The sequence below is a fragment of the Pecten maximus genome, chromosome 10 (assembly GCF_902652985.1).
Source record: "Pecten maximus chromosome 10, xPecMax1.1, whole genome shotgun sequence".
In the NCBI taxonomy this organism is placed as follows: domain Eukaryota; kingdom Metazoa; phylum Mollusca; class Bivalvia; order Pectinida; family Pectinidae; genus Pecten; species Pecten maximus.
In genome coordinates this window covers 43,220,074-43,241,439 of record NC_047024.1, presented here as the reverse complement: position 1 = coordinate 43,241,439, position 21,366 = coordinate 43,220,074, and the positions used below count along the sequence as shown (strand labels likewise).

At 36.5% G+C, this 21,366-nt stretch overlaps 1 protein-coding gene across 1 annotated transcript; it reads right to left on the bottom strand.

Moving 5' to 3' along the window:
* Positions 1 to 748: 748 nt before the first annotated feature.
* LOC117335686 (tetraspanin-4-like) lies at positions 749 to 9,008 on the bottom strand. Its single transcript, XM_033895844.1, has 8 exons — positions 8,955 to 9,008; positions 8,235 to 8,380; positions 6,453 to 6,644; positions 6,106 to 6,180; positions 5,776 to 5,892; positions 4,653 to 4,793; positions 3,630 to 3,713; positions 749 to 2,443 (listed from the first exon to the last, which is right to left on the bottom strand). The coding sequence occupies exons 2-8, from the start codon at positions 8,307 to 8,309 to the stop codon at positions 2,381 to 2,383; spliced, it is 747 nt and encodes a 248-aa protein (XP_033751735.1). The 5' UTR covers positions 8,310 to 8,380; positions 8,955 to 9,008; the 3' UTR covers positions 749 to 2,380.
* Positions 9,009 to 21,366: the final 12,358 nt, after the last annotated feature.

Here is a 21,366-nt window from a genome sequence, read left to right as displayed (position 1 = left end):
GAAATGGTTCACATCCTTTACTTTATTAGTGTAATATATATAGGAAGAAATAATGAAAAGTAACCTGTCCGGTCCGAGACGTGTGACCTGTCCAGTCCGAGACGTGTGACCACTTGTCAAGACAGACATGTGACCTGTCCGGTCCGAGACGTGTGACCTGTCCGGTCCGAGACGTGTGACCACCTGTCAAGACAGACATGTGACCTGTCCGGTCAGAGACGTGTGACCTGTCCGGTCCGAGATGTGTGACCACCTGTCAAGACAGACATGTGACCTGTCCAGTCCGAGACGTGTGACCTGTCCGGTCTGAGACGTGTGACCTGTCCGGTCCGAGATGTGTGACCACCTGTCAAGACAGACATGTGACCTGCCAAGACAGACGTGACCTGTCAAGACAGACATGTGACCTGTCCGGTCCGAGACGTGTGACCACCTGCCAAGACAGACATGTGACCTGTCCAGTCCGAGACGTGTGACTTGTCCGGTCTGAGACGTGTCACCTGTCCGGTCCGAGATGTGTGACCACCTGTCAAGACAGACAGGTGACCTGTCCGGTCCGAGACGTGTCACCTGTCCGGTCTGAGACGTGTGACCACCTGTCAAGACAGACATGTGACCTGTCCGGTCCGAGACGTGTGACCACCTGCCAAGACAGACATGTGACCTGCCAAGACAGACGTGACCTGTCAAGACAGACATGTGACCTGCCAAGACAGACGTGACTTGCCAAGACAGACATGTGACCTGCCAAGACAGACATGTGACCTGCCAAGACAGACATGTGACCTGCCAAGACAGACGTGTGACCTGTCAAGACAGACGTGTGACCTGCCAAGACAGACGTGTGACCTGCCAAGACAGACATGTGACCTGTCAAGACAGACATGTGACCTGCCAAGACAGACGTGTGACCTGCACTCTCTAGTGATCATAAATATACCTAGAAAGAACAATTTCCACCAGACCAAGCTGGTATAGCTGACCTAGTCTCTGAACTTTAAAGTGGACACATTTATAATCACAACTTGTTATAAAATTTGTCAGCAGTACTGTTTTGACATTTGACTGAAAATTGTTTAAAATTCACAATAGGTTTAAAATGGCTGCAGATTGACTCATATCGGTGCTGAACTGGAAATAAATGACTTTCCTCTCATGATCACCATCACTCGGGATAAATCTGCACATACGTTGCAATTTAAAAAAAATAATAATAAATAAACTGATATACAACTTTCCAATGCTATATCTTGTAAGGTTAAGAAAGCTAGAGAGATTCTAAAAGCTTATAGGATATATCTGAAGTCAACACAAACATCTCAACTTTCCATCATGTGTATCAGTTATAACACACCTGTTTAGTTTGGTTAAATTGTCATTCTAAAGTTGTGGATAAGAATTGCAACATACTTCATATTCAGTTTTGAAATACATTAATTTTTCAGATCTTTTCATACATTTCTAAAATTATTGTAAAAAGACTATTTCTAACCATATGAGTGGTAGATAGCAGCCCATATATAATGTCCACCATCTTCAGTTTCCTGAACAACATTTTCATATTACAAATTATCAAAATTTGAAACAAAAAAAATCAATTCTAATAACAGAAATGATGTAAACAAACTATCATAAACAGTGGCATGTAGAATAAAACAAACATATCAAAAATTTTGATTTTCAAAACAACATTTGTAAAAGTTTGCAGATAATTATAACTCACTGGTAGTAAAGTGGTTTAAAGTTAACCCAGCTCAACGGCAATAAAAAGTTTGTGGTTTCTCCAGCTCACTGGCAGTGAAGTGGTTAATAGTTAACCCTGCCTGCTGGCAATAAAACAATAAGTTTGTGAGAGAACTTGAGCTCACTAAGTACACAACTATTAGAAATTAGCGTATATCTCATAAATACTGGCAAAACAATGAAAACAGACAAAAGTCCAATACCATGTCCACAGCGAGGAGACAATACAGGCTCAAAGTTAATGGCAGTTATGTTTGATATACCTGTGATATTGGTGACGACCAACACTGGCCACCACTCGTAACTCTAGTGACCGTCTAGACCAGGCAGACAACACCATCGCTAGTCTACGCAGTCAGCTGTATTCAGGCGGATTCTAATACTGCTGGATCAACCCTTGGTCTGTGTGGACAATCTGATCCTATGAAGTATCTCCATCAACTTAAAACATTAAATGCTGTTAGGGGGGTCTGTCCTCCCTAGAGATAAACAAGATTATATCGTCCTCTCTAACAAATACTATCTCTGTAGACAGTAATTTTTCTCCAAATGTCTGTCCATTAGAGATCCGCTTTCCTTGCTGAAGAATTCATCCTCTAGGTAATAATTGGTTTCCTTCTGAGATGGTTATCCATTCCTAGAGATAGTCATCCTTTCTGAGACAACAGAACAAGGCTACAGCCGCTACCATTGCAGATATCTGTCAAAACAAAAGGCAAAATATTGATTCGTATTTCTCCTACCAATTCAAAATTCAAGTCATTATTGATGCTGAATTGCACTCAGGATTGACAATACAGACCACTGTGACCTTCGATAGGTCAAGGTCATTGATTTCAACAAAGTTGATAGCCCTTCATCCCAGCATGCCACAGGCAAATTATCAGGTCTCTGGGCATTTTGGTTATTGAGAAGAAGTTGTGACCTTGAAGGTGGTCAAGGTTTGAACAAAATTGATCGCCCAGCATCCAATATTATACAGACCAAATATCAGGTCTCTGGACCTATTGGTTATTACCATAGCAACATTTGAACATTTAGTCTGGTTATAGAACAGTTACCATAGCAACATCTGAACATTTAGTCTGGTTATAGAACAGTTACCATAGCGACATCTGAACATTTAGTCTGGTTATAGAACAGTTACCATAGCGACATCTCAACTATTCTGGTTAAAGAACAGTTACCATAGCGATATCTGAACATTTAGTCTGGTTATAGAACAGTTACCATAGCGACATCTGAACACGCCTGGTTAAAGAACAGTTACCATAGCGACATCTCAACACATCTGGTTATAGAACAGTTACCATAGCGACATCTCAACACGTCTGGTTATAAAACAGTTACCATAGCGACATCTCAACATGTCTGGTTATAGAACAGTTACCATAGCGACATCTCAACATGTCTGGTTATAGAACAGTTACCATAGCGACATCTGAACAATTAGTCTGGTTATAGAACAGTTACCATAGCAACATCTGAACAATTAGTCTGGTTATAGAACAGTTACCATAGCGACATCTCAACACGTCTGGTTATAAGAACAGTTACTATAGCGACATCTCAACATGTCTGGTTATAGAACAGTTACCATAGCGACATCTGAAAATTTAGTCTGGTTATAGAACAGTTACCATAGCAACATCTGAACATGTAGTCTGGTTATAGAACAGTTACCATAGCGACATCTGAACAATTAGCCTGGTTATAAAATGATTACCAAAGTGAAATCTGAACACATCTGTTAATAGACCGATTACCATAGCGACATTTGAACATGTCTGAACATAGAACAATTACCACAGAATGAAATGTTTCTCAGAGCTATAACTATATCAACCTGTAACATGATAATTTTGTATAAAGGTGATCCACCTTACCTGTACTACGCCGACTAGAAGTGCCACGATACCTAGTACGTACATATTCTGTAGAAACCAGTACTCAATCTCCTTCAAACATCCCTGAAAAACCAGGAGGATCAAATAAATATATCTCTACAAAATAAATATATCTCTACAAAATAAATATATCTCTACAAAATAAATATATCTCTACAAAATAAGTTACACATTATCCACTACAAGATCAAATACGATAAGATATCCACTTTACAAAATTAATCAAAAACATCTGCCTCCAAGGTAAAATTTACTCAAATGTATGATCAGAGACAAAATGAAATTGATTTTTTTTCTCACTTCACTCTGTAGACAAACATTTACTAGTGAGTGTTTTTGCATACGTTTTTTAACACTCATTGATTAAAATTTTAAATAGACGGTCCGAGTGTCATTTCACTTTCTGATAGTTGATCTAAATGTGATGTCAAAACTGACAAGCAGACAGACTAGAGACGATCTTTAAGCTTGCTTTTGTTTCTGCCGAGATTTATTCAATGAAGGAAAAAATGGCGAAAAGGAAGTAAAGCCATGTGTCCTCATGGCTAGATGTTTTGAGTTTAACATTTGATGCCGGTTAGAGTTGAAATGACAATATTAACAGCATTTTTACCTTTAAGTTAACATATTATAATCTGTAAAATAAGAGATCACTCACCCAGGAAAACCATGTAGATTTTAAGGTCTAAACAAATACAGCTCTAACAAAACAAATTTTGGAAGAATTTCCGAGATTTTCCAACTCATCAAGTATTAAATCAAGTATGCTGTGGATGTACCATGTCATTACAATTCCCTGGAATCGAGAATAATAAAATAACAACTTCTTTAAGGTCCTCAGAAACTTGTTGACAGTAAGTGGCTTCATGTCCCCAATTGGAGTATGTGACGCCATGCCAAATGTCCAGTTCAGTTTTCATGTGTTTTTGTATATAAAAAACACATGTGTTTTATTGTGTATACATAATGCTATTTTTCATAACATCACCATCAATGACTCACTCGTTTGTAGTATCGAAGACTGGTAGACTTGCCACAGTTTTCTTCCTTGTATATACAGCAGGAAGATGGGATGGAGTCACCCTTTGACAGGTTACCAATTGTGTACCAGTCCGTGTAGTTGTTCATCCCACAGCACTGGAGCTAAAAAATGTTATTTGATACGTTTATTCACAGCAGTTCTACATAATATTGTATGTCATATATCACAGCTTGGATTCTTTCTCTACCATGAAATTATAAAATTATGTTACCTGTGTTTGTATCTATGTAAAAGACTGACTTATTTATGCTATGTGTGTACAAGATTTAATTATCTAGGTCAAAGGTCGACTGAATCATATTCTGTGTGTACAAGACTGGCTTACCAAGGTCAGAGGTTGTCTTTGTTATCAAGATTGAATTATCAAGGTCAAAGGTTGTCTTTAGTATATTATGTCTGTACAAGATGGGATTATCTAGGTCAAAGGTCAACTTAATCATATTTTGTGACGAACAAAGTACTGTTCCACCCAGAAACTGACTCGAGATAAATTGATTTTTAAACATATTGGGTTATAGATTCTGTTGAAATCTTTTAATTCTTCTCCGTAACAAATTGGCGCAATGTCATGATATTGGACTAGTAGGAAGCTGGGATGAAGAGCTACCAGGATTGTTCAAATGAATGACCTTAATTAACCTACTTTCATTCAAGGGCACTAAGGTAAATTGTAATTAATATTTCATTCATCTTTTTTTCTGAACAAGCAAGATAGCTACAGCCATGATATTGTACCAGAAGTATGCTGGGATGAAGAGCTAAAAAATGATATTAAATGAATAAATTTGGCCTTCTCTTATATTTTAATGAAGCTTAGAAATATTAACTTAGAATTCACAAAAATGACTTCAGAGTTGCAATAGTAGTATTGAAACAGGCCCATTGAGCCTCTTGTATTCTAAAACAAAATCTTTCAACCCGAGACTGAGATAAATCTATCTCGATCACGGGTAAAAAATTCTTTTCTATACACCATATAACAAAACTGCACAAAAAATACATGAAATCATAACATCCTAATTTTAATTTGACTGAATTATCTCCCTTGTGGAGTATGTGCCAATCAATCATGGTGAAACTTACATCATGCTGTATGGTGTCGATCATAGCTAGGACACCCTCCTGGTGAGTTTTTTCTATCCTGGGACTAGTTACATGCTCTATACTGTATGTCAACTCCTGCTCAGCTGTCGAACGAATCTGTCAATTTTGAACATAAGTTAGCGTATTATTAAATGCTCAGTAAATTGATTAAGGATGATAATACATAAAATAGTATTCTGTTTAAATTTTCGAGTAAATGATTTTTTCAAATTTTTATATGAATATATATCAGAAGTTATCAGTTAAATATTGCTTGTACATTAAGTCAAACGTCGGCTAACATGGTGATGTTCGTTTTAATTCAATTACCTGATCTTTGTTGGAGAACCCCAGAACAGTTATGGCCACCTCCAGTCCAAATATTACGAACACAAAGACAAAATACTGCAACAAACAAGTTGAGCTGATGTAATAAGTCACTAATTATATATCTTACATCATGATTACTGAGATTATTAATAATGTGATACAAATAAAACATATCTTCATCACATAGAATTGATGAAATGAAATTATTTTAGTTAAATGGAAATATCCATTGAAAATTAAGATTTTGTTCATTTTGATATAAAAAATATGATTTATCCATTGAAAATTAAAGATGGTCATTCTTTTATTAATATATTGTATATCCGTCACCATTCTATCTTACTTACTGCTACAAGCATACACTGGCTTTCCACCAAAGCACCACAACAGCCACAAAAGCCAACGATGAGGATGATAGCTCCTACTGTGATACAGAGGGCAGTGGCACTCAGGAAGCTATGACTGGGCAGGATCGCTACATAGGGGCCTTTGTTGACCTGCATCCAAATGCCCATGGCCAACACACCACAGCCAAGTAGCTGGAATATATAATATAGTGACCAAACATACAATGTATTGGAAATTGCTATCATGATACAGTCACCAGTATATATATATATACAGTGGAACTTCGTTAACTCGAAGTCGACGGGACCACGAGAAAACTTTGAGTTATCCGAGTGTTCGAATTAAGCGAGTTGTCATTTTTGGTGCAAAGTTTGGTCAATATTTGTCAACATTATATAATCATTATAACTCCGCTCTGTCACTCATCAGTTCAGCGTAAAGACTGGTCAATACATGTAAATGTATATGTCATATTTCGTTCTGTCACTTGTAGTTTGGTGTAGTTTTGCCGATATACAGTCTCGATAAAGTTTCTTTCACTTAGTCACTTCAATAACGATATGATGTTCATGTCATGTTTGCAAAAGGAATAACGATAAAATGGAATTCAACCGAATGACAATTTATTAATGTTATATCAAATAACAGTTTAAATTTAACACAGATTGTATGTAAAACGTAACAGAACCATTACCTTATATTGGACATATAAAATAGTGTTTGATAGTCCAACTTACGTTTTACCGACAACCACGCCATTTCCATATTATTAGCACAGGAAGTTGGTACGGCGCATATGCGTATAAAATGTTACTGTAACTGAGCTGTCGTTTTATCCGATTTAATAGACCGCACTGACCGTTACAGTTGTACTCTGAACACCTTGGCAGTAATTACGCTATTGTTTCAGCAGTTTACAGATTTAATAGGCACCTGTGACTGTTTCATTTCTACACCTGTAAAAACATCAGCCGAGTAGATCTACCCGTGTGTCAGAGATTAGTTCCGCTTGAGCGAGTGGGTAGATGAGTTGTTGACTATCGTGTGTACTATTATCGGCAACCGCCTTAGGAAATTACCTGATGTAAGTAAAACAGTACTTTTTATCACCGACTGTTATTGTTATAAGATTCCACCGACAATTTCTTTCATGAATTTATGAAACACTTATAATCGCGTATAATAATTGGTAGAATTGTAGTGCCGATACAAACGGAATTTCGATGTTGAAAAAATGACGGCGTTTACCACCGATCGTTGGGACACAAAAATGATACTTTGAGTTATTCGATCATTTTAAGTAGGATTTTTATTGTTGGGACCAAATTTTCACTTCGTATTATCCGTGTTTTTCGAATTCGAGTTTTCCGAGTTTTTTTTACTATGATAAAGAGAGAATTTGGCCGGGACTGACGAGGTACTTCGAGTTAAGCGGGGTATTCGAGTTTTCTGCATTGAAGCTGTCCTCATAGTATTTTGTAGTATAGAAAATTTAAAGAAATATTTTTTTCTAAGGAAGTCTATAAATATTGTACAGAGGAATCCCATTTTATCTGAAAAAGATAGGTTTATAAATATATAGCAACCTTAAGGCCTGGTCTTAATCCGTCTGATTGCTAGACTAACAATATAATGTACAGAACACCTTCTAAATCTGCCATCAAGATCAGAGACACAATAATTAATGTCATATCAATGTTTCAGAAATTGTAAAATTAATTATGTAATAAAGGACATTAATGTTTCCTAATTATTTTATAATCATTTATCATTTTACATACCCATATGAGGACATTGAAGAAGAAGAAAATGTATTTGACAACACTAAACATGGATCCATCCTTCCTCCTCCTCATCTTGATGGATTGCAAAGTTTCCTTTCCTTGCCAATTTCTCCCTTTTAGCAGTATAGGGTCATCATGATCACCTACAAATTAAGGTATACATGTAAATAATTCCTCAGTGCTGAATTAAAACAACTGGAAATCATCCCCAGCCAAGTTACTTGGTCGTATTTTACCACAGAAACATGCAGTAAATCGAACATTTGAGGCACATACTACCGTTAGAAAGGTGGGTCTTTGATAAGATGGGTGTACTTTTTTTTCATATTCTGTACTGAAGTAGTGATGTAAACTTTTGCATAAATTACTGACGATTTATGATTATAGATCATGAGTTGAGATGTTTCAGTCTTTTTATGTAATTTAATATATTAATAAATCGTTATTATTATCTTGTGTATGCTACTTACTACACCAGTAACATGTTCTGAAATACCCCCTATAGGAACAAATCTGACAAATGAGCCCATTTGCATGCCAAAAAGTTACACCCATTTATTTTGAAGTCAGATATGGTTTCAAATGAAATGCATCTCAAATAAATCAGAGTTATTTTAGTTCATCAAAATCATACGAATTCAAACATTTACAGCGTCGATGTAACTGATTATTAAAATTCAATCAACTAATCAGCATACATTAAACAGATAAACATACCTCCTTTTCTCTGTTTTCATTGCAAATCCCAACACGACCGGAAGTAGTATACTGCCTATCGGAGTTAATCAGACGCTTCAATTTAAAAGAGGGTCACAACGGGGGGACCGCACACGTACTTTAACAATGCATGCTTATTATAACAATGTTAGGTATATATACGGAATTTTGATTTATTTTTATGTCTACCATTTGAAAGAAAGGAAACAAACAATATTGAATATATATTTGTCAAAAGCAATGTCCAAAACCAACTACTTTTGACACACATGTAATGATTAACAGTATTCTACTGTTTCAAATTATAGACCCATATCTTTGATAAGTGTTGTTGGCAAATTAATGGAAAGGTGTATTTTCAAACACGTTTACATTTTTTTTAGAGATACAATTTTTTTTTACAAATTGTCAATCAGGCTTCACACCTGGGGATTCTGCAACAAATCAATTGTTAGACATTACAAATGATATTGGGAGGGCTTTAGACGCGGGTAAAGAAAGTATTGATGTATTTTGTGATATAAGTAAAGCCTTTGATCGTGTTTGGCACAGGGGTCTTATCCATAAATTGAAAGAATCGGGCATATCTAGGAAATTACTAGCTTGGTGTGAAAATTATTTATCTGGCAGAAGTCAAAGGGTTGTAATAAATGGTATTTCTTCGGAAACTCAAAATATCAAAGCAGGTGTACCTCAAGGTTCAATCTTAGGACCTCTTTTCTTTCTCTTATACATAAATGATATTGTGAATGACATAAATTGTAAAATAAAATTATTTGCTGATGATACAGCCTTGTATATAATAGTTGAAAATCGCACTCTCGCTAACAATACTATCAATAATGATCTTTCGAAAATACACATATGGGCAAATAGGTGGTTAGTAAAATTCAATCCCGATAAGACAGAATCGTTATTAATTAGCAGGAAAACTATACCTGGTATATATGATCCTATCACTATGAACAATATAAATGTAACTAGTGTAAAATCTCATAAACACTTAGGAGTATTGATATCTGACGATGGTACATGGCATAAACATGTTGACTATATATTGAAAAAAAGTGTCACCAAGACTAGCAGTATTAAGAAATTTAAAAAAAACACCCTTGATAGGAATTCTCTCCAAACAATATATTTTGCTTTTATTAGACCTATTTTGGAATATTCTGATATTGCCTGGGATAGTTTACCAAATTACTTATATCAAAATTTAGAAAACATTCAAATAGAAGCAGCAAGAATAGTTACAGGTGCTACAAAATTGTCTAGTGTAAATCTATTGTATACAGATGTGGGCTGGGAAAAATTATCTAAAAGACGGGAAAATCACAAAATTGTACAGTTTCATAAAATGTGTCACAAGAAAACTCCATTTTATCTGTCAGATCTTATTCCAGGTAAAGTATCAGATAGTCATAGGCATAATTATACACGAAATTCAAATAATTTACTCTCAATTAATTGCAGAACTCAGTTTTACAAAACCTCATTCGTAAATGCCTCAATACAGTTATGGAATGCATTACCAGTTGATATTCGAGAAAATCCGTCTGTCAGTATAATCAAAGGCTTTTTACAAAAGGACAAACTAATAATCCCCAATTATTTTAACATTGGAAATAGAAATATTCAAATCTTACATACAAGATTAAGGCTCAAATGTAGTAATCTTAAACAACATTTATACATAAGAAATTTAGAGGAAAGTCCATTATGTTCTTGTGGGTTAGTAGAAGGTACTCACGATTTTTTACTATCGTGTGACAAGTACAACATTATCAGACAAAATACTTTATTTCAGTTAGATTTAATATTAACTGAAAAAACTTTGCTATGGGGAAGTGATACTTATTCAATACAGAAAAATGATCAAATAAGCTAAGTAAACGTTTTAGCTGATATTATGAACCCATTATGTCATCTATCGAATGTATAATGACATACATTTATACGTAGCTCTATAAGGTAATTTTATTTACAGGTGTCACTGTTGTTTATTTCTACTATTAATTCTATTCACCACATGTACGTATATATGTCTATTGGTTTTAATTGTAACCAAAAAATATCATTATTTCATTTCATATTGATGTAAGTTGTTCCAGTTCGAAGATTTATATTTGCCTTTGTATGTAAATGGGAAAGGAATTAATATAAGCTCTAAGCTTGTTTTCCCATCCCATAAAAATATTTGTACACTGTATATGTATTGAATATTTTGATTAATGAATAAAATATTGTTTAAACTAACAGTATTCTAGATTTTCGCGATATTGACAATATTGCGAAAAAAATACCTTAGAGGCAACATATGAAATTAATCCAAAACAAAACAGAAGCACAGTAAGACAAAAAAAAGATCGTGGAGGATCTTAGTAAAAAAATGGATATAAGCTGAACGAGAGAGAGAGAAAAGATACCACAGGACGGCACAATATACGCTCGTCGACTGCCATTTATTGTTATTACTAGACTATATATAATGACTTCCGGCATGCTATAAACCTCACTTTTTACTTCAAGGTCAATATCTTATTTCTGACAGTTTGAGGAAACTAAGTACCGTCAAGTGTGCACCATTTGAAATTGATAACAATAACTTTTGGGAAAATAGTTGAATAAGAATTTCTCCTGGGAAACAACTTTATATGTCATGACTCCAATTAATGCGTTCCAGGTTTATATGTCATGACTCCAATAAATGCGTTCCAGGTTTCAAAGAAATTGAAAAATGTAGGAGGAGTTCTCCGGACAAAAACCAATGAGTGAAATAAACAATGGGCAATTACTAGTCGAAGCAAAGTTCTTTTCACGGAAACGCAACAGCATACCGTCATTAAAAAGCTAACCAAGATTCGAAGAAATCGGTCGAAATATATAGGAGGAAATTGCAGAGAAAAAAAGTGAATACTGAAATATATAAAGAGGAATAACATTTGCAAAACAGGTCGAATTGGAATTCTTTTTGGGGAGACTTAACTTCATATCATGATCATAATATAAATCAAATTTAAAAGAGTGAATATAGGATATGACGTGCTGGACAAACGAAAGTTTACCCGGGAGGAACCACGCCATACCATAATGCTCCCGTCGACGGGCGTATAAAAAGAAGAAAAGGGAAAAAACACGTGGTTGTAGGTCAACATCTAATCGACGAAATTAAATATAACTCAAGCATGCAATGACCTACTACATGTACTCACAATGACCTACTACATGTACTCACAATGACCTACTACATGTACTCACAATGACCTACTACATGTACTCACAATGACCTACTACATGTACTCACAATGACCTACTACATGTACTAAGAATGACCTACTACATGTACTAAGAATGACCTACTACATGTACTAAGAATGACCTACTACATGTACTCACAATGACCTACTACATGTACTCACAATGACCTACTACATGTACTCACAATGACCTACTACATGTACTCACAATGACCTACTACATGTACTAAGAATTACAAATAACAATACCGTATACATCTTTTTTTCAAGAGACACGTTTATGCTTCAACCAAGGATAGTATAACAGTGTTTACAGTTAGTATACATTTGTAAACAACGCACCAGAAATATGATGTACATGATTTAGAATTAGATGTGTCCCTTATTTCTAATGCGACAAAGGGAAATATAAAAGAGCGAGTCAGGAATACATAAAACCGATTACTTTTCGACAAGATGAATTATCTTAACTGAAATGATAGAATAATTTTATACAAACCTATTAAAGAAGAACACACGAGACAAGTACACCTAAATCTGTCTGACTTTAATATCTGAGGAGGCGTTTCATATTTCACTAAGTTTAGATTATGTGAACATGCATGTCCTCGAAATAGCTAAGTCAATCAGCCTCGTTCCCGCCCCCCAAAATATGCATATTTAGAGCCGTGGTTTAAAACAGACGCCGATCTTGTTTACCAGGTCAGAAGTACTTGTCATGATTTTTAAAAAAAGTGAAAATATTGTATTAACATTATGGAGTGCTTGATTAAAGGTCGATCAAGGTCACCGGGTTCAAAGTCATGAAAAACACTATTTTCACTTTCTTTTATCTTAATCTAAGCCATGTACATGTCTAACTGTGTATAACTTACCATATTACACAAGGGTATGTAATACCATGTTTGTCGAAATACAAGTTCCTGAGATAGTAATTTCATGGTTGTGTTTGTATAGTGTAAGCTATGATAATATGACACCTGTCTGCAGACCGTTCAATACAGGAAAATACAAAGTAGAATAGAAGCTCTCCACCGGTGTCAGAAACTGAAATTAGAATTCTCGATTGCAATAATAAAGTTTAAAAGACGAAATGCAATATATCTGGCTAATCACGTGTCTTTGTTTCTTTGGTTAAGAAGTCCAAGGTGATACGAGTGTTAACTTCACAAGAAGCCTTGTACACGTTTTGCTTGAATTTCCTAGTTTCTCAACCAAGACTGGACCGGGTTTACAGAGTTTGTGACAATGTACACTCGAGAACGGTGTGGATTTCATGAAATGGATTTACCGATAGTTTTTGTAAAATACATGAAGTGTCGCTACACTAAAGATTGATTACAATTTTTTTGTCTCATGATTTTTCAATCGGAACCCCTTATCGTTCGGATTAATTGTATCTATGCATTTTATCATACGGTCGTGTTTTATAGGGACTATTAAGCTCTGGAATAGACTTTATCTGGCTTTCTTTGTAAATAAAACTCTTATGACGAAAGTTGCTCACAAACTGTCCCTCTCTCGATCGATGTTGGCTTTTTAATAAGCAAGACAGGACGTGTTAAATATCCCGACAGGTCCTTCAACTTAAGTCCCCGAAGTTTGCCGTAACCTGTACGTCATAATGCTTTAATTCATTTGAATAGTGACACGGTTTCAGAATATACACATGTAAAATACACATATCAAACGGTGACATTCTTTTGAAATCTAATATTGAAATTGTGAAATTTATTGAATTGTAAGACTGTCCATGCACCTCCCAATTTGTATTCTGACATTTGATGTCGACCTACTTTGAATTTTGAATTCCCAGTCGCCTCCTTAGTATCGTCACTTTAGGCCCTCGCTATCACCGACTTGTCCTATAAGGACAAACAGCAGTAGGATGCATTTTGATTCGTTTTAGGCTCTACTGACTACTTCCGGCTTCTGTATTGTAACTGTCAATATACATGTACACGTGTTTTTTTTGTAATTATATTGTCATTAAATAACACAGAATTGTCCACAAGCAAGGACATATAATGAGAGATCGGTCGTATCCCCATATTTGAATCAGCCGTTTCCCAGACTGCTTACCACTTAGTTGTATACATTTTTTTTCGTAAGCGTGACTGTTCACCGCCTTTAGTTACATTGCTGCATCTTCGACGTGAAGTTGTTACACATCGTAAATACTCAATTAACCTATCATAATTACACACCATACTTTATATTGTATGGTCACACATCACAGTGTATGGTCACACATCACAGTGTATGGTCACACATCACAGTGTATGGTCACACATCACAGTGTACAGTCACACATCAGTGTATGGTCACACATCACAGTGTATGGTCACACATCAGTGTATGGTCACACATCACATCACAATGTATGGTCACACATCACAGTGTATGGTCACACATCACATCACAGTGTATGGTCACACATCACAGTGTATGGTCACACATCACAGTGTATGGTCACACATCACAGTGTATGGTCACACATCACAGTGTATGGTCACACATCACATCACAGTGTATGGTCACACATCACAGTGTATGGTCACACATCACATCACAGTGTATGGTCACACATCACATCACAGTGTATGGTCACACATCACAGTGTATGGTCACACATCAGTGTGTATGGTCACACATCACTGTGTATGGTCACACATCATTGTGTACGGTCACACATCACTGTGTATGGTCACACATCACTGTGTATGGTCACACATCACAGTGTATGGTCACACATCACATCACAGTGTATGGTCACACATCTCTGTGTATGGTCACACATCACAGTTTATTGTCACACATCACAATGTATGGTCACACATCACAGTGTATGGTCACACATCAGTATTGCCACACATCAGTGTATGGTCATACATCACAGTGTATTGTCACACATCACAATGTATGGTCACACATCACAGTGTATGGTCACACATCACAATGTATGGTCAAACAGTGTATTGTCACACATCACAGTGTATGGTCACACATCACAGTGTATGGTCACACATCACAGTGTATGGTCACACATCACAGTGTATTGTCACACATCACAGTATGGTCACACATCACATCACAGTGTATGGTCACACATCAGTGTATGGTCACACATCACAGTGTACAGTCACACATCAGTGTATGGTCACACATCACAGTGTATGGTCACACATCACAGTGTAGTCACACATCACAGTGTATGGTCACACATCAGTGTGTGGTCACACATCACAGTGTAGTCACACATCACAGTGTACAGTCACACATCAGTGTGTGGTCACACATCACAGTGTACAGTCACACATCACAGTGTATGGTCACACATCAGTGTACAGTCACACATCACAGTGCATGGTCACACATCACAGTGTATGGTCACACATCACAGTGTATGGTCACACATCAGTGTATGGTCACACATCACAGTGTACAGTCACACATCACAGTGTATGGTCACACATCACAGTGTATGGTCACACATCACAGTGTACAGTCACACATCACAGTGTACAGTCACACATCAGTGTATGGTCACACATCACTGTGTACGGTCACACATCACTGTGTACGGTCACACATCACAGTGTGGTCACACATCAGTGTATGGTCACACATCACAGTGTATGGTCACACATCATAGTGTATGGTCACACATCACAGTGTATGGTCACACATCAGTGTACAGTCACACATCACAGTGTATGGTCACACATCACAGTGTATGGTCACACATCACTGTGTATGGTCACACATCACAGTGAACGGTCACACATCACAGTGAACGGGTCACACATCACAGTGTATGGTCACACATCAGTGTATGGTCACACATCAGTGTATGGTCACACATCACAGTGTATGGTCACACATCACAGTGAAGGTCACACATCACAGTGTACGGTCACACATCACAGTGTATGGTCACACATCACAGTGAACGGTCACACATCAGTGTACGGTCACACATCACAATGTATGGTCACACATCACAGTGTATGGTCACACATCACAGTGTACGGTCACACATCACAGTGTATGGTCACACATCACAATGAATGTCACACATCACAGTGTACGGTCACACATCACAATGTATGGTCACACATCACAGTGTATGGTCACACATCAGAGTGAAGGTCACACATCACAGTGTACGGTCACACATCACAATGTATGGTCACACATCACAATGTATGGTCACACATCACAGTGTATGGTCACACATCACAGTGAAGGTCACACATCACATCACAGTGTATGATCACACATCACAGTGTATGGTCACACATCAGTGTATGGTCACACATCACAGTGTATGGTCACACATCACAGTGTATGGTCACACATCATAACAATGTATTTGCTTCCATTAGATATACTGAAACAAATCCAACAACACATTTGTATAGTTTATAGCTTTTTATTGCACCGAGTAACCTAGTGACACGTGGAGTGTACAAACATATGGTATCTATGGTAACAAGTACATCCATACAGGCATCAATGGTAAAGTTTTCTCTCACACACACAGATAATGGTGTTCATACACACATCAAACACACTACCTCAAACACACCTTTCCAGTATCTCTCACATGTGCATTATTCCATATTGGAACATGCAGCTTCTTATTCAAGTCATGCTGGACTTAAACAATAAATTCACAGACGAGCAATATCAACGAAAACTTGGTCCATACCCACTATCTGTAACACTTATTCACACTATCAACCGGACACTTACTGCTATTTGGTTCACTTGACAATGACTTTATAGTGACAATGAAATCAGGCTAAAATAAAATAAAAACATTACATAAAAATAACTATACAGGCACATTAATATGTTGCATTTTAAATGCTAATGACAAATTCTGTATGTGAAACAAGAGGTCCAGTGGGCCTGCAGCACTGGGATAGAGTTAGCATACCTGATGTCAAAGGTAACTTACAGAGCTGGCCATAACTCGCCACTATAGGCATTCTGGAACTGATAATTGATGTATCTGACATTTCCTGTCAAGATTGACTTTGACCTTCAATACCTCAGATAATCATAAGATCTTTATAGCAATAGCTGGCAAGTGTGTATGGCAAGGAGTGTATGTACAGTTGTTGTGGTTAAAACAGAACAGAAATTAGAATTGCAGAACCTCTCATTTTGATGACTGTTTGAGGCCATTTGACCTCAAAAGTAATTTTAGTGATTTATATGAGCACTTTTTAAAGCTGCTGGCCAAATAATGCATCTGTCATGACTGAAGTATTTCAGTTCTCAAGAAGCTTTTTAAAGAAGAAGCTCAAAGAAGAGAGATGCTGATTCATATCATAGACAAAAAAAGATAACTTTAAATTACCAAAAGTACAAAAAATGACATCAGATCTTATGTATCAGATCTTGTATACTGGACATCATCATCAAGAAGAACATTACATGATCAGTGTCATCTAGACTCTTGTATACCAAGTACAGAAATCTGTATCACCAAGACCCTTTAAGCACACTAAAATTTGATTATGTCTAAAACTTTCTCATAAATCAAAAATCAGTTATGTAAGTATGTAGGAATAAGTGTGCATACTGATCAAGTCAGACATTTGATGTGGATACCAGGAAATTGTTTACATATTGAGGTGACATGAGGAATAAATATTTGTGTCTTAAATAATATAATATTCATAAAAACCAGCAAAATATATCTAAAACTGAAATTGCAGATAAGTTAATAGCTAAACACAGAGACATGATGTGATACAACAAGTGTGTACAGTAGTTAATGAATTAATGACTGTAAGTCTCATTACATCAGATACACATTTCATACAGCTTTTGATTTTATTTCTTTGCATACTTAGATATATGACATAAATTTACTTTTTAAAAACAACATGAAAGAACATGACTTTTTGACAGGTGATGTCACACTTAATTGGACAGTGGGTCTGGTCCATCACATCAAACCTACAGCATTTGTTCCATTAGGGGACAGATAAAATGAGAATTTATCCTTGTACATGTAGCAAGCTCCTAGTGAAACTTTCTAAATCTCACAGGATACAGGAAAAAATTTACTGCGCGAGACCGTGGATCTTGTCGAATTGTATAGCTCAATGCCCATTGTCTCCATTGTTAAAAAAACAATAGGTATTGCATTGACAATAGATTCATAACAATTTGATCACAATACAATAGGCCTGATACTACACTGATTCCTACACAGCTGACAAGGCCGAAGGGTGTGTTCACAGAATAACATGGTAATCTTATGATCAACATCCAAATACTGTAAAACGACATTTTTTTTATAGTGATACTCGAGACAAAATTGAGGAAATCTGTTTTCCCTTCATTTCTTACTAAAATGTCTTTTTTAAAAAGTTAATATATTATTTTCCTTGAAATGCACACATGATACCAATCATCCACAATCTGTACAAGAAATATACATACTCTATGATTTTTATTTTTCATGCATAAAGTCATAAGAATATAATATCAAAGGTTTCAGCTAAAGCTGCCCATTCTCACACTCGTTTGACACAGAATTTTTCCATTTTATTTTTCTTGAAAAAGTAATTAATAGAAAATTAATGTTGCTTTAAACTCAAATCAGGGACATATATAGATTATTATACGTCCCTGCTCAAATATAACTCTCTTGTATGACAGTCAGTCCTAACACTTTTACCTGTTGTCTCTGCCCTTGTTACAAATACCAATATTCTGTCATACGAGTGAAATGTAAATTTAATGACAATTTTTACATTTGTGGGTACAATGTATTGCAGATAACCACAAAATGAATCCCCAATCACCATTGTAATAGTTTTTTGACATACCAACTGTAACAGTGCATTATACAAGAAATAACATTTGACAGATGAAAATCTGGAAATGATTTATAATGGAATAATTTACGCAGAATGACCAAGCGATCATCTTTCTCCTCCGTACTATATCACTCCATCAAAAAAATATTAATATCTACCCAAAAGGGTGAGTAGATATTCGAAATGGCAGAGAAAGAATGTTGGCCATTTCAGTGCAAGTAAAGTCTTACTGAAAAAAAATTCTGTGTCAGCAACCCATGCCCAGCATGCTATTGAACCAATTCTTGCCAATGAGAAATAACAAAAAGTCATCGAAACGAGAGTTGCAAAACCGAGAAAAATCATACTACATGTATTGCCATTCTACACAAGTCTGTAGACTAACTAATGACATTCTCAGTATACAGTAACCAAAGTGTTCAGACTCGAAACCAATTTGTCATGACACACAACATTCTAAATCACAAACTGCCACATTGTCTATATTTGTTTTTGGACTTCATTGCCATTTATAATGATTCTAGTACACACACAGCCACGTGACTTCTTCCTTACACACTAAAGTACACCATGGTTAAAATACAAAAGTATGATTTAACATTCAATTTCACATACGAAACATTGAACAAGAATCTACGTTTTGTTGCTCCAGTTGGACGAGGAATATTATGATTGGTACAGCAGCATAATCTCTATATAAATAATAACAAATGTTTGAGTATAAAAACCTCCCAACTGAACAAGAGGCCCATTTGGCCTGAATCGCTCAGCTGTTCTGTAGCTAATGAATATGTAATGGACAATTTTATTGAGTTTCGAGGCTGATTTAGTTTATTACATTCTAAACTTGGATTGCAATGATACTGTTCTTTCTAGATTATTCCATATTAAATATTATGATCCAAGGCTTCTGAGTTATTGAGAAGAAATTGTCCTTCATTCCAGTATGCTAATGCCGAAGTATCACCATTTCAAGCCTCATCATCAGAAGTCAGGGTTGCAAAATAATATTGGGCTCATATCAGTACTTGCCAAATATCATAATCTACACCTTTTGGTTAAACAAAAAATGTCATTGAGTATTTTGACAAATTTAAACCAGCATGTTCTTGAACATGAATTAAGCAAGGTCGTCTCATTTCATTTTTTGAAAACTTGTGCTGGCTTCATTCCTGAAATTTATAAACCTAATATGAGGTCCCTACACTAAATGATTACTGAAAAGATGTCTCTGAAAGAAAAAGTTGTCGCCAGACAGATGACGGACACCATACCATGACATAAGCTGACTTGACCTTCGGGCAGGTGAGCTAATAATTGTGCCCAATAATACTAAAAGCTTCACAAATGACAAACCCGTCTCCTAGGAACACCAGATGGATATTAATATTGCATTAAAACATTAGGACAAAATAAAACAAAGGGTCCCCTGGATAAATATGTACAATTTCAGGTGAAAACTCTTGCCTTTTATACAAGTGTCCTATTATTTGACTACCATGACACCACCGCAGAGTGAGCCATAATAGAGACAATCGGTGATCGCCCTCTATGGTACAGGTACATTGTAGTGACGGTCGACCCTCTATGGTACAGGTACATTGTAGTGACGGTCGACCCTCTATGGTACAGGTACGTTGTAGTGACGGTCGTCCCTCTATGGTACAGGTACGTTGTAGAGACGATCGCCCCTCTATGGTACAGGTACGTTGTAGTGACGGTCGTCCCTCTATGGTACAGGTACGTTGTAGTGACGGTCGTCCCTCTATGGTACAGGTACGTTATAGAGACGATCGCCCCTCTATGGTACAGGTACGTTGTAGTGACGGTCATCCCTCTATGGTACAGGTACGTTATAGAGATGATCGACCCTCTATGGTACAGGTACATTGTAGCGAAGGTCGACCCTCTATGGTACAGGTACATTGTAGTGATGATCGACCCTCTATGGTACAGGTACATTGTAGTGACGGTCGACCCTCTATGGTACAGGTACATTGTAGTGACGGTCGACCCTCTATGGTACAAGTACATTGTAGTGATGATCGACCCTCTATGGTACAAGTACGTTGTAGTGATGATCGACCCTCTATGGTACAGGTACATTGTAGTGACGGTCGACCCTCTATGGTACAAGTACATTGTAGTGATGATCGACCCTCTATGGTACAAGTACGTTGTAGTGATGATCGACCCTCTATGGTACAGGTACGTTGTAGTGACGGTCGTCCCTCTATGGTACAGGTACATTGTAGTGATGGTCGACCCTCTATGGTACAGGTACATTGTAGTGATGGTCGACCCTCTATG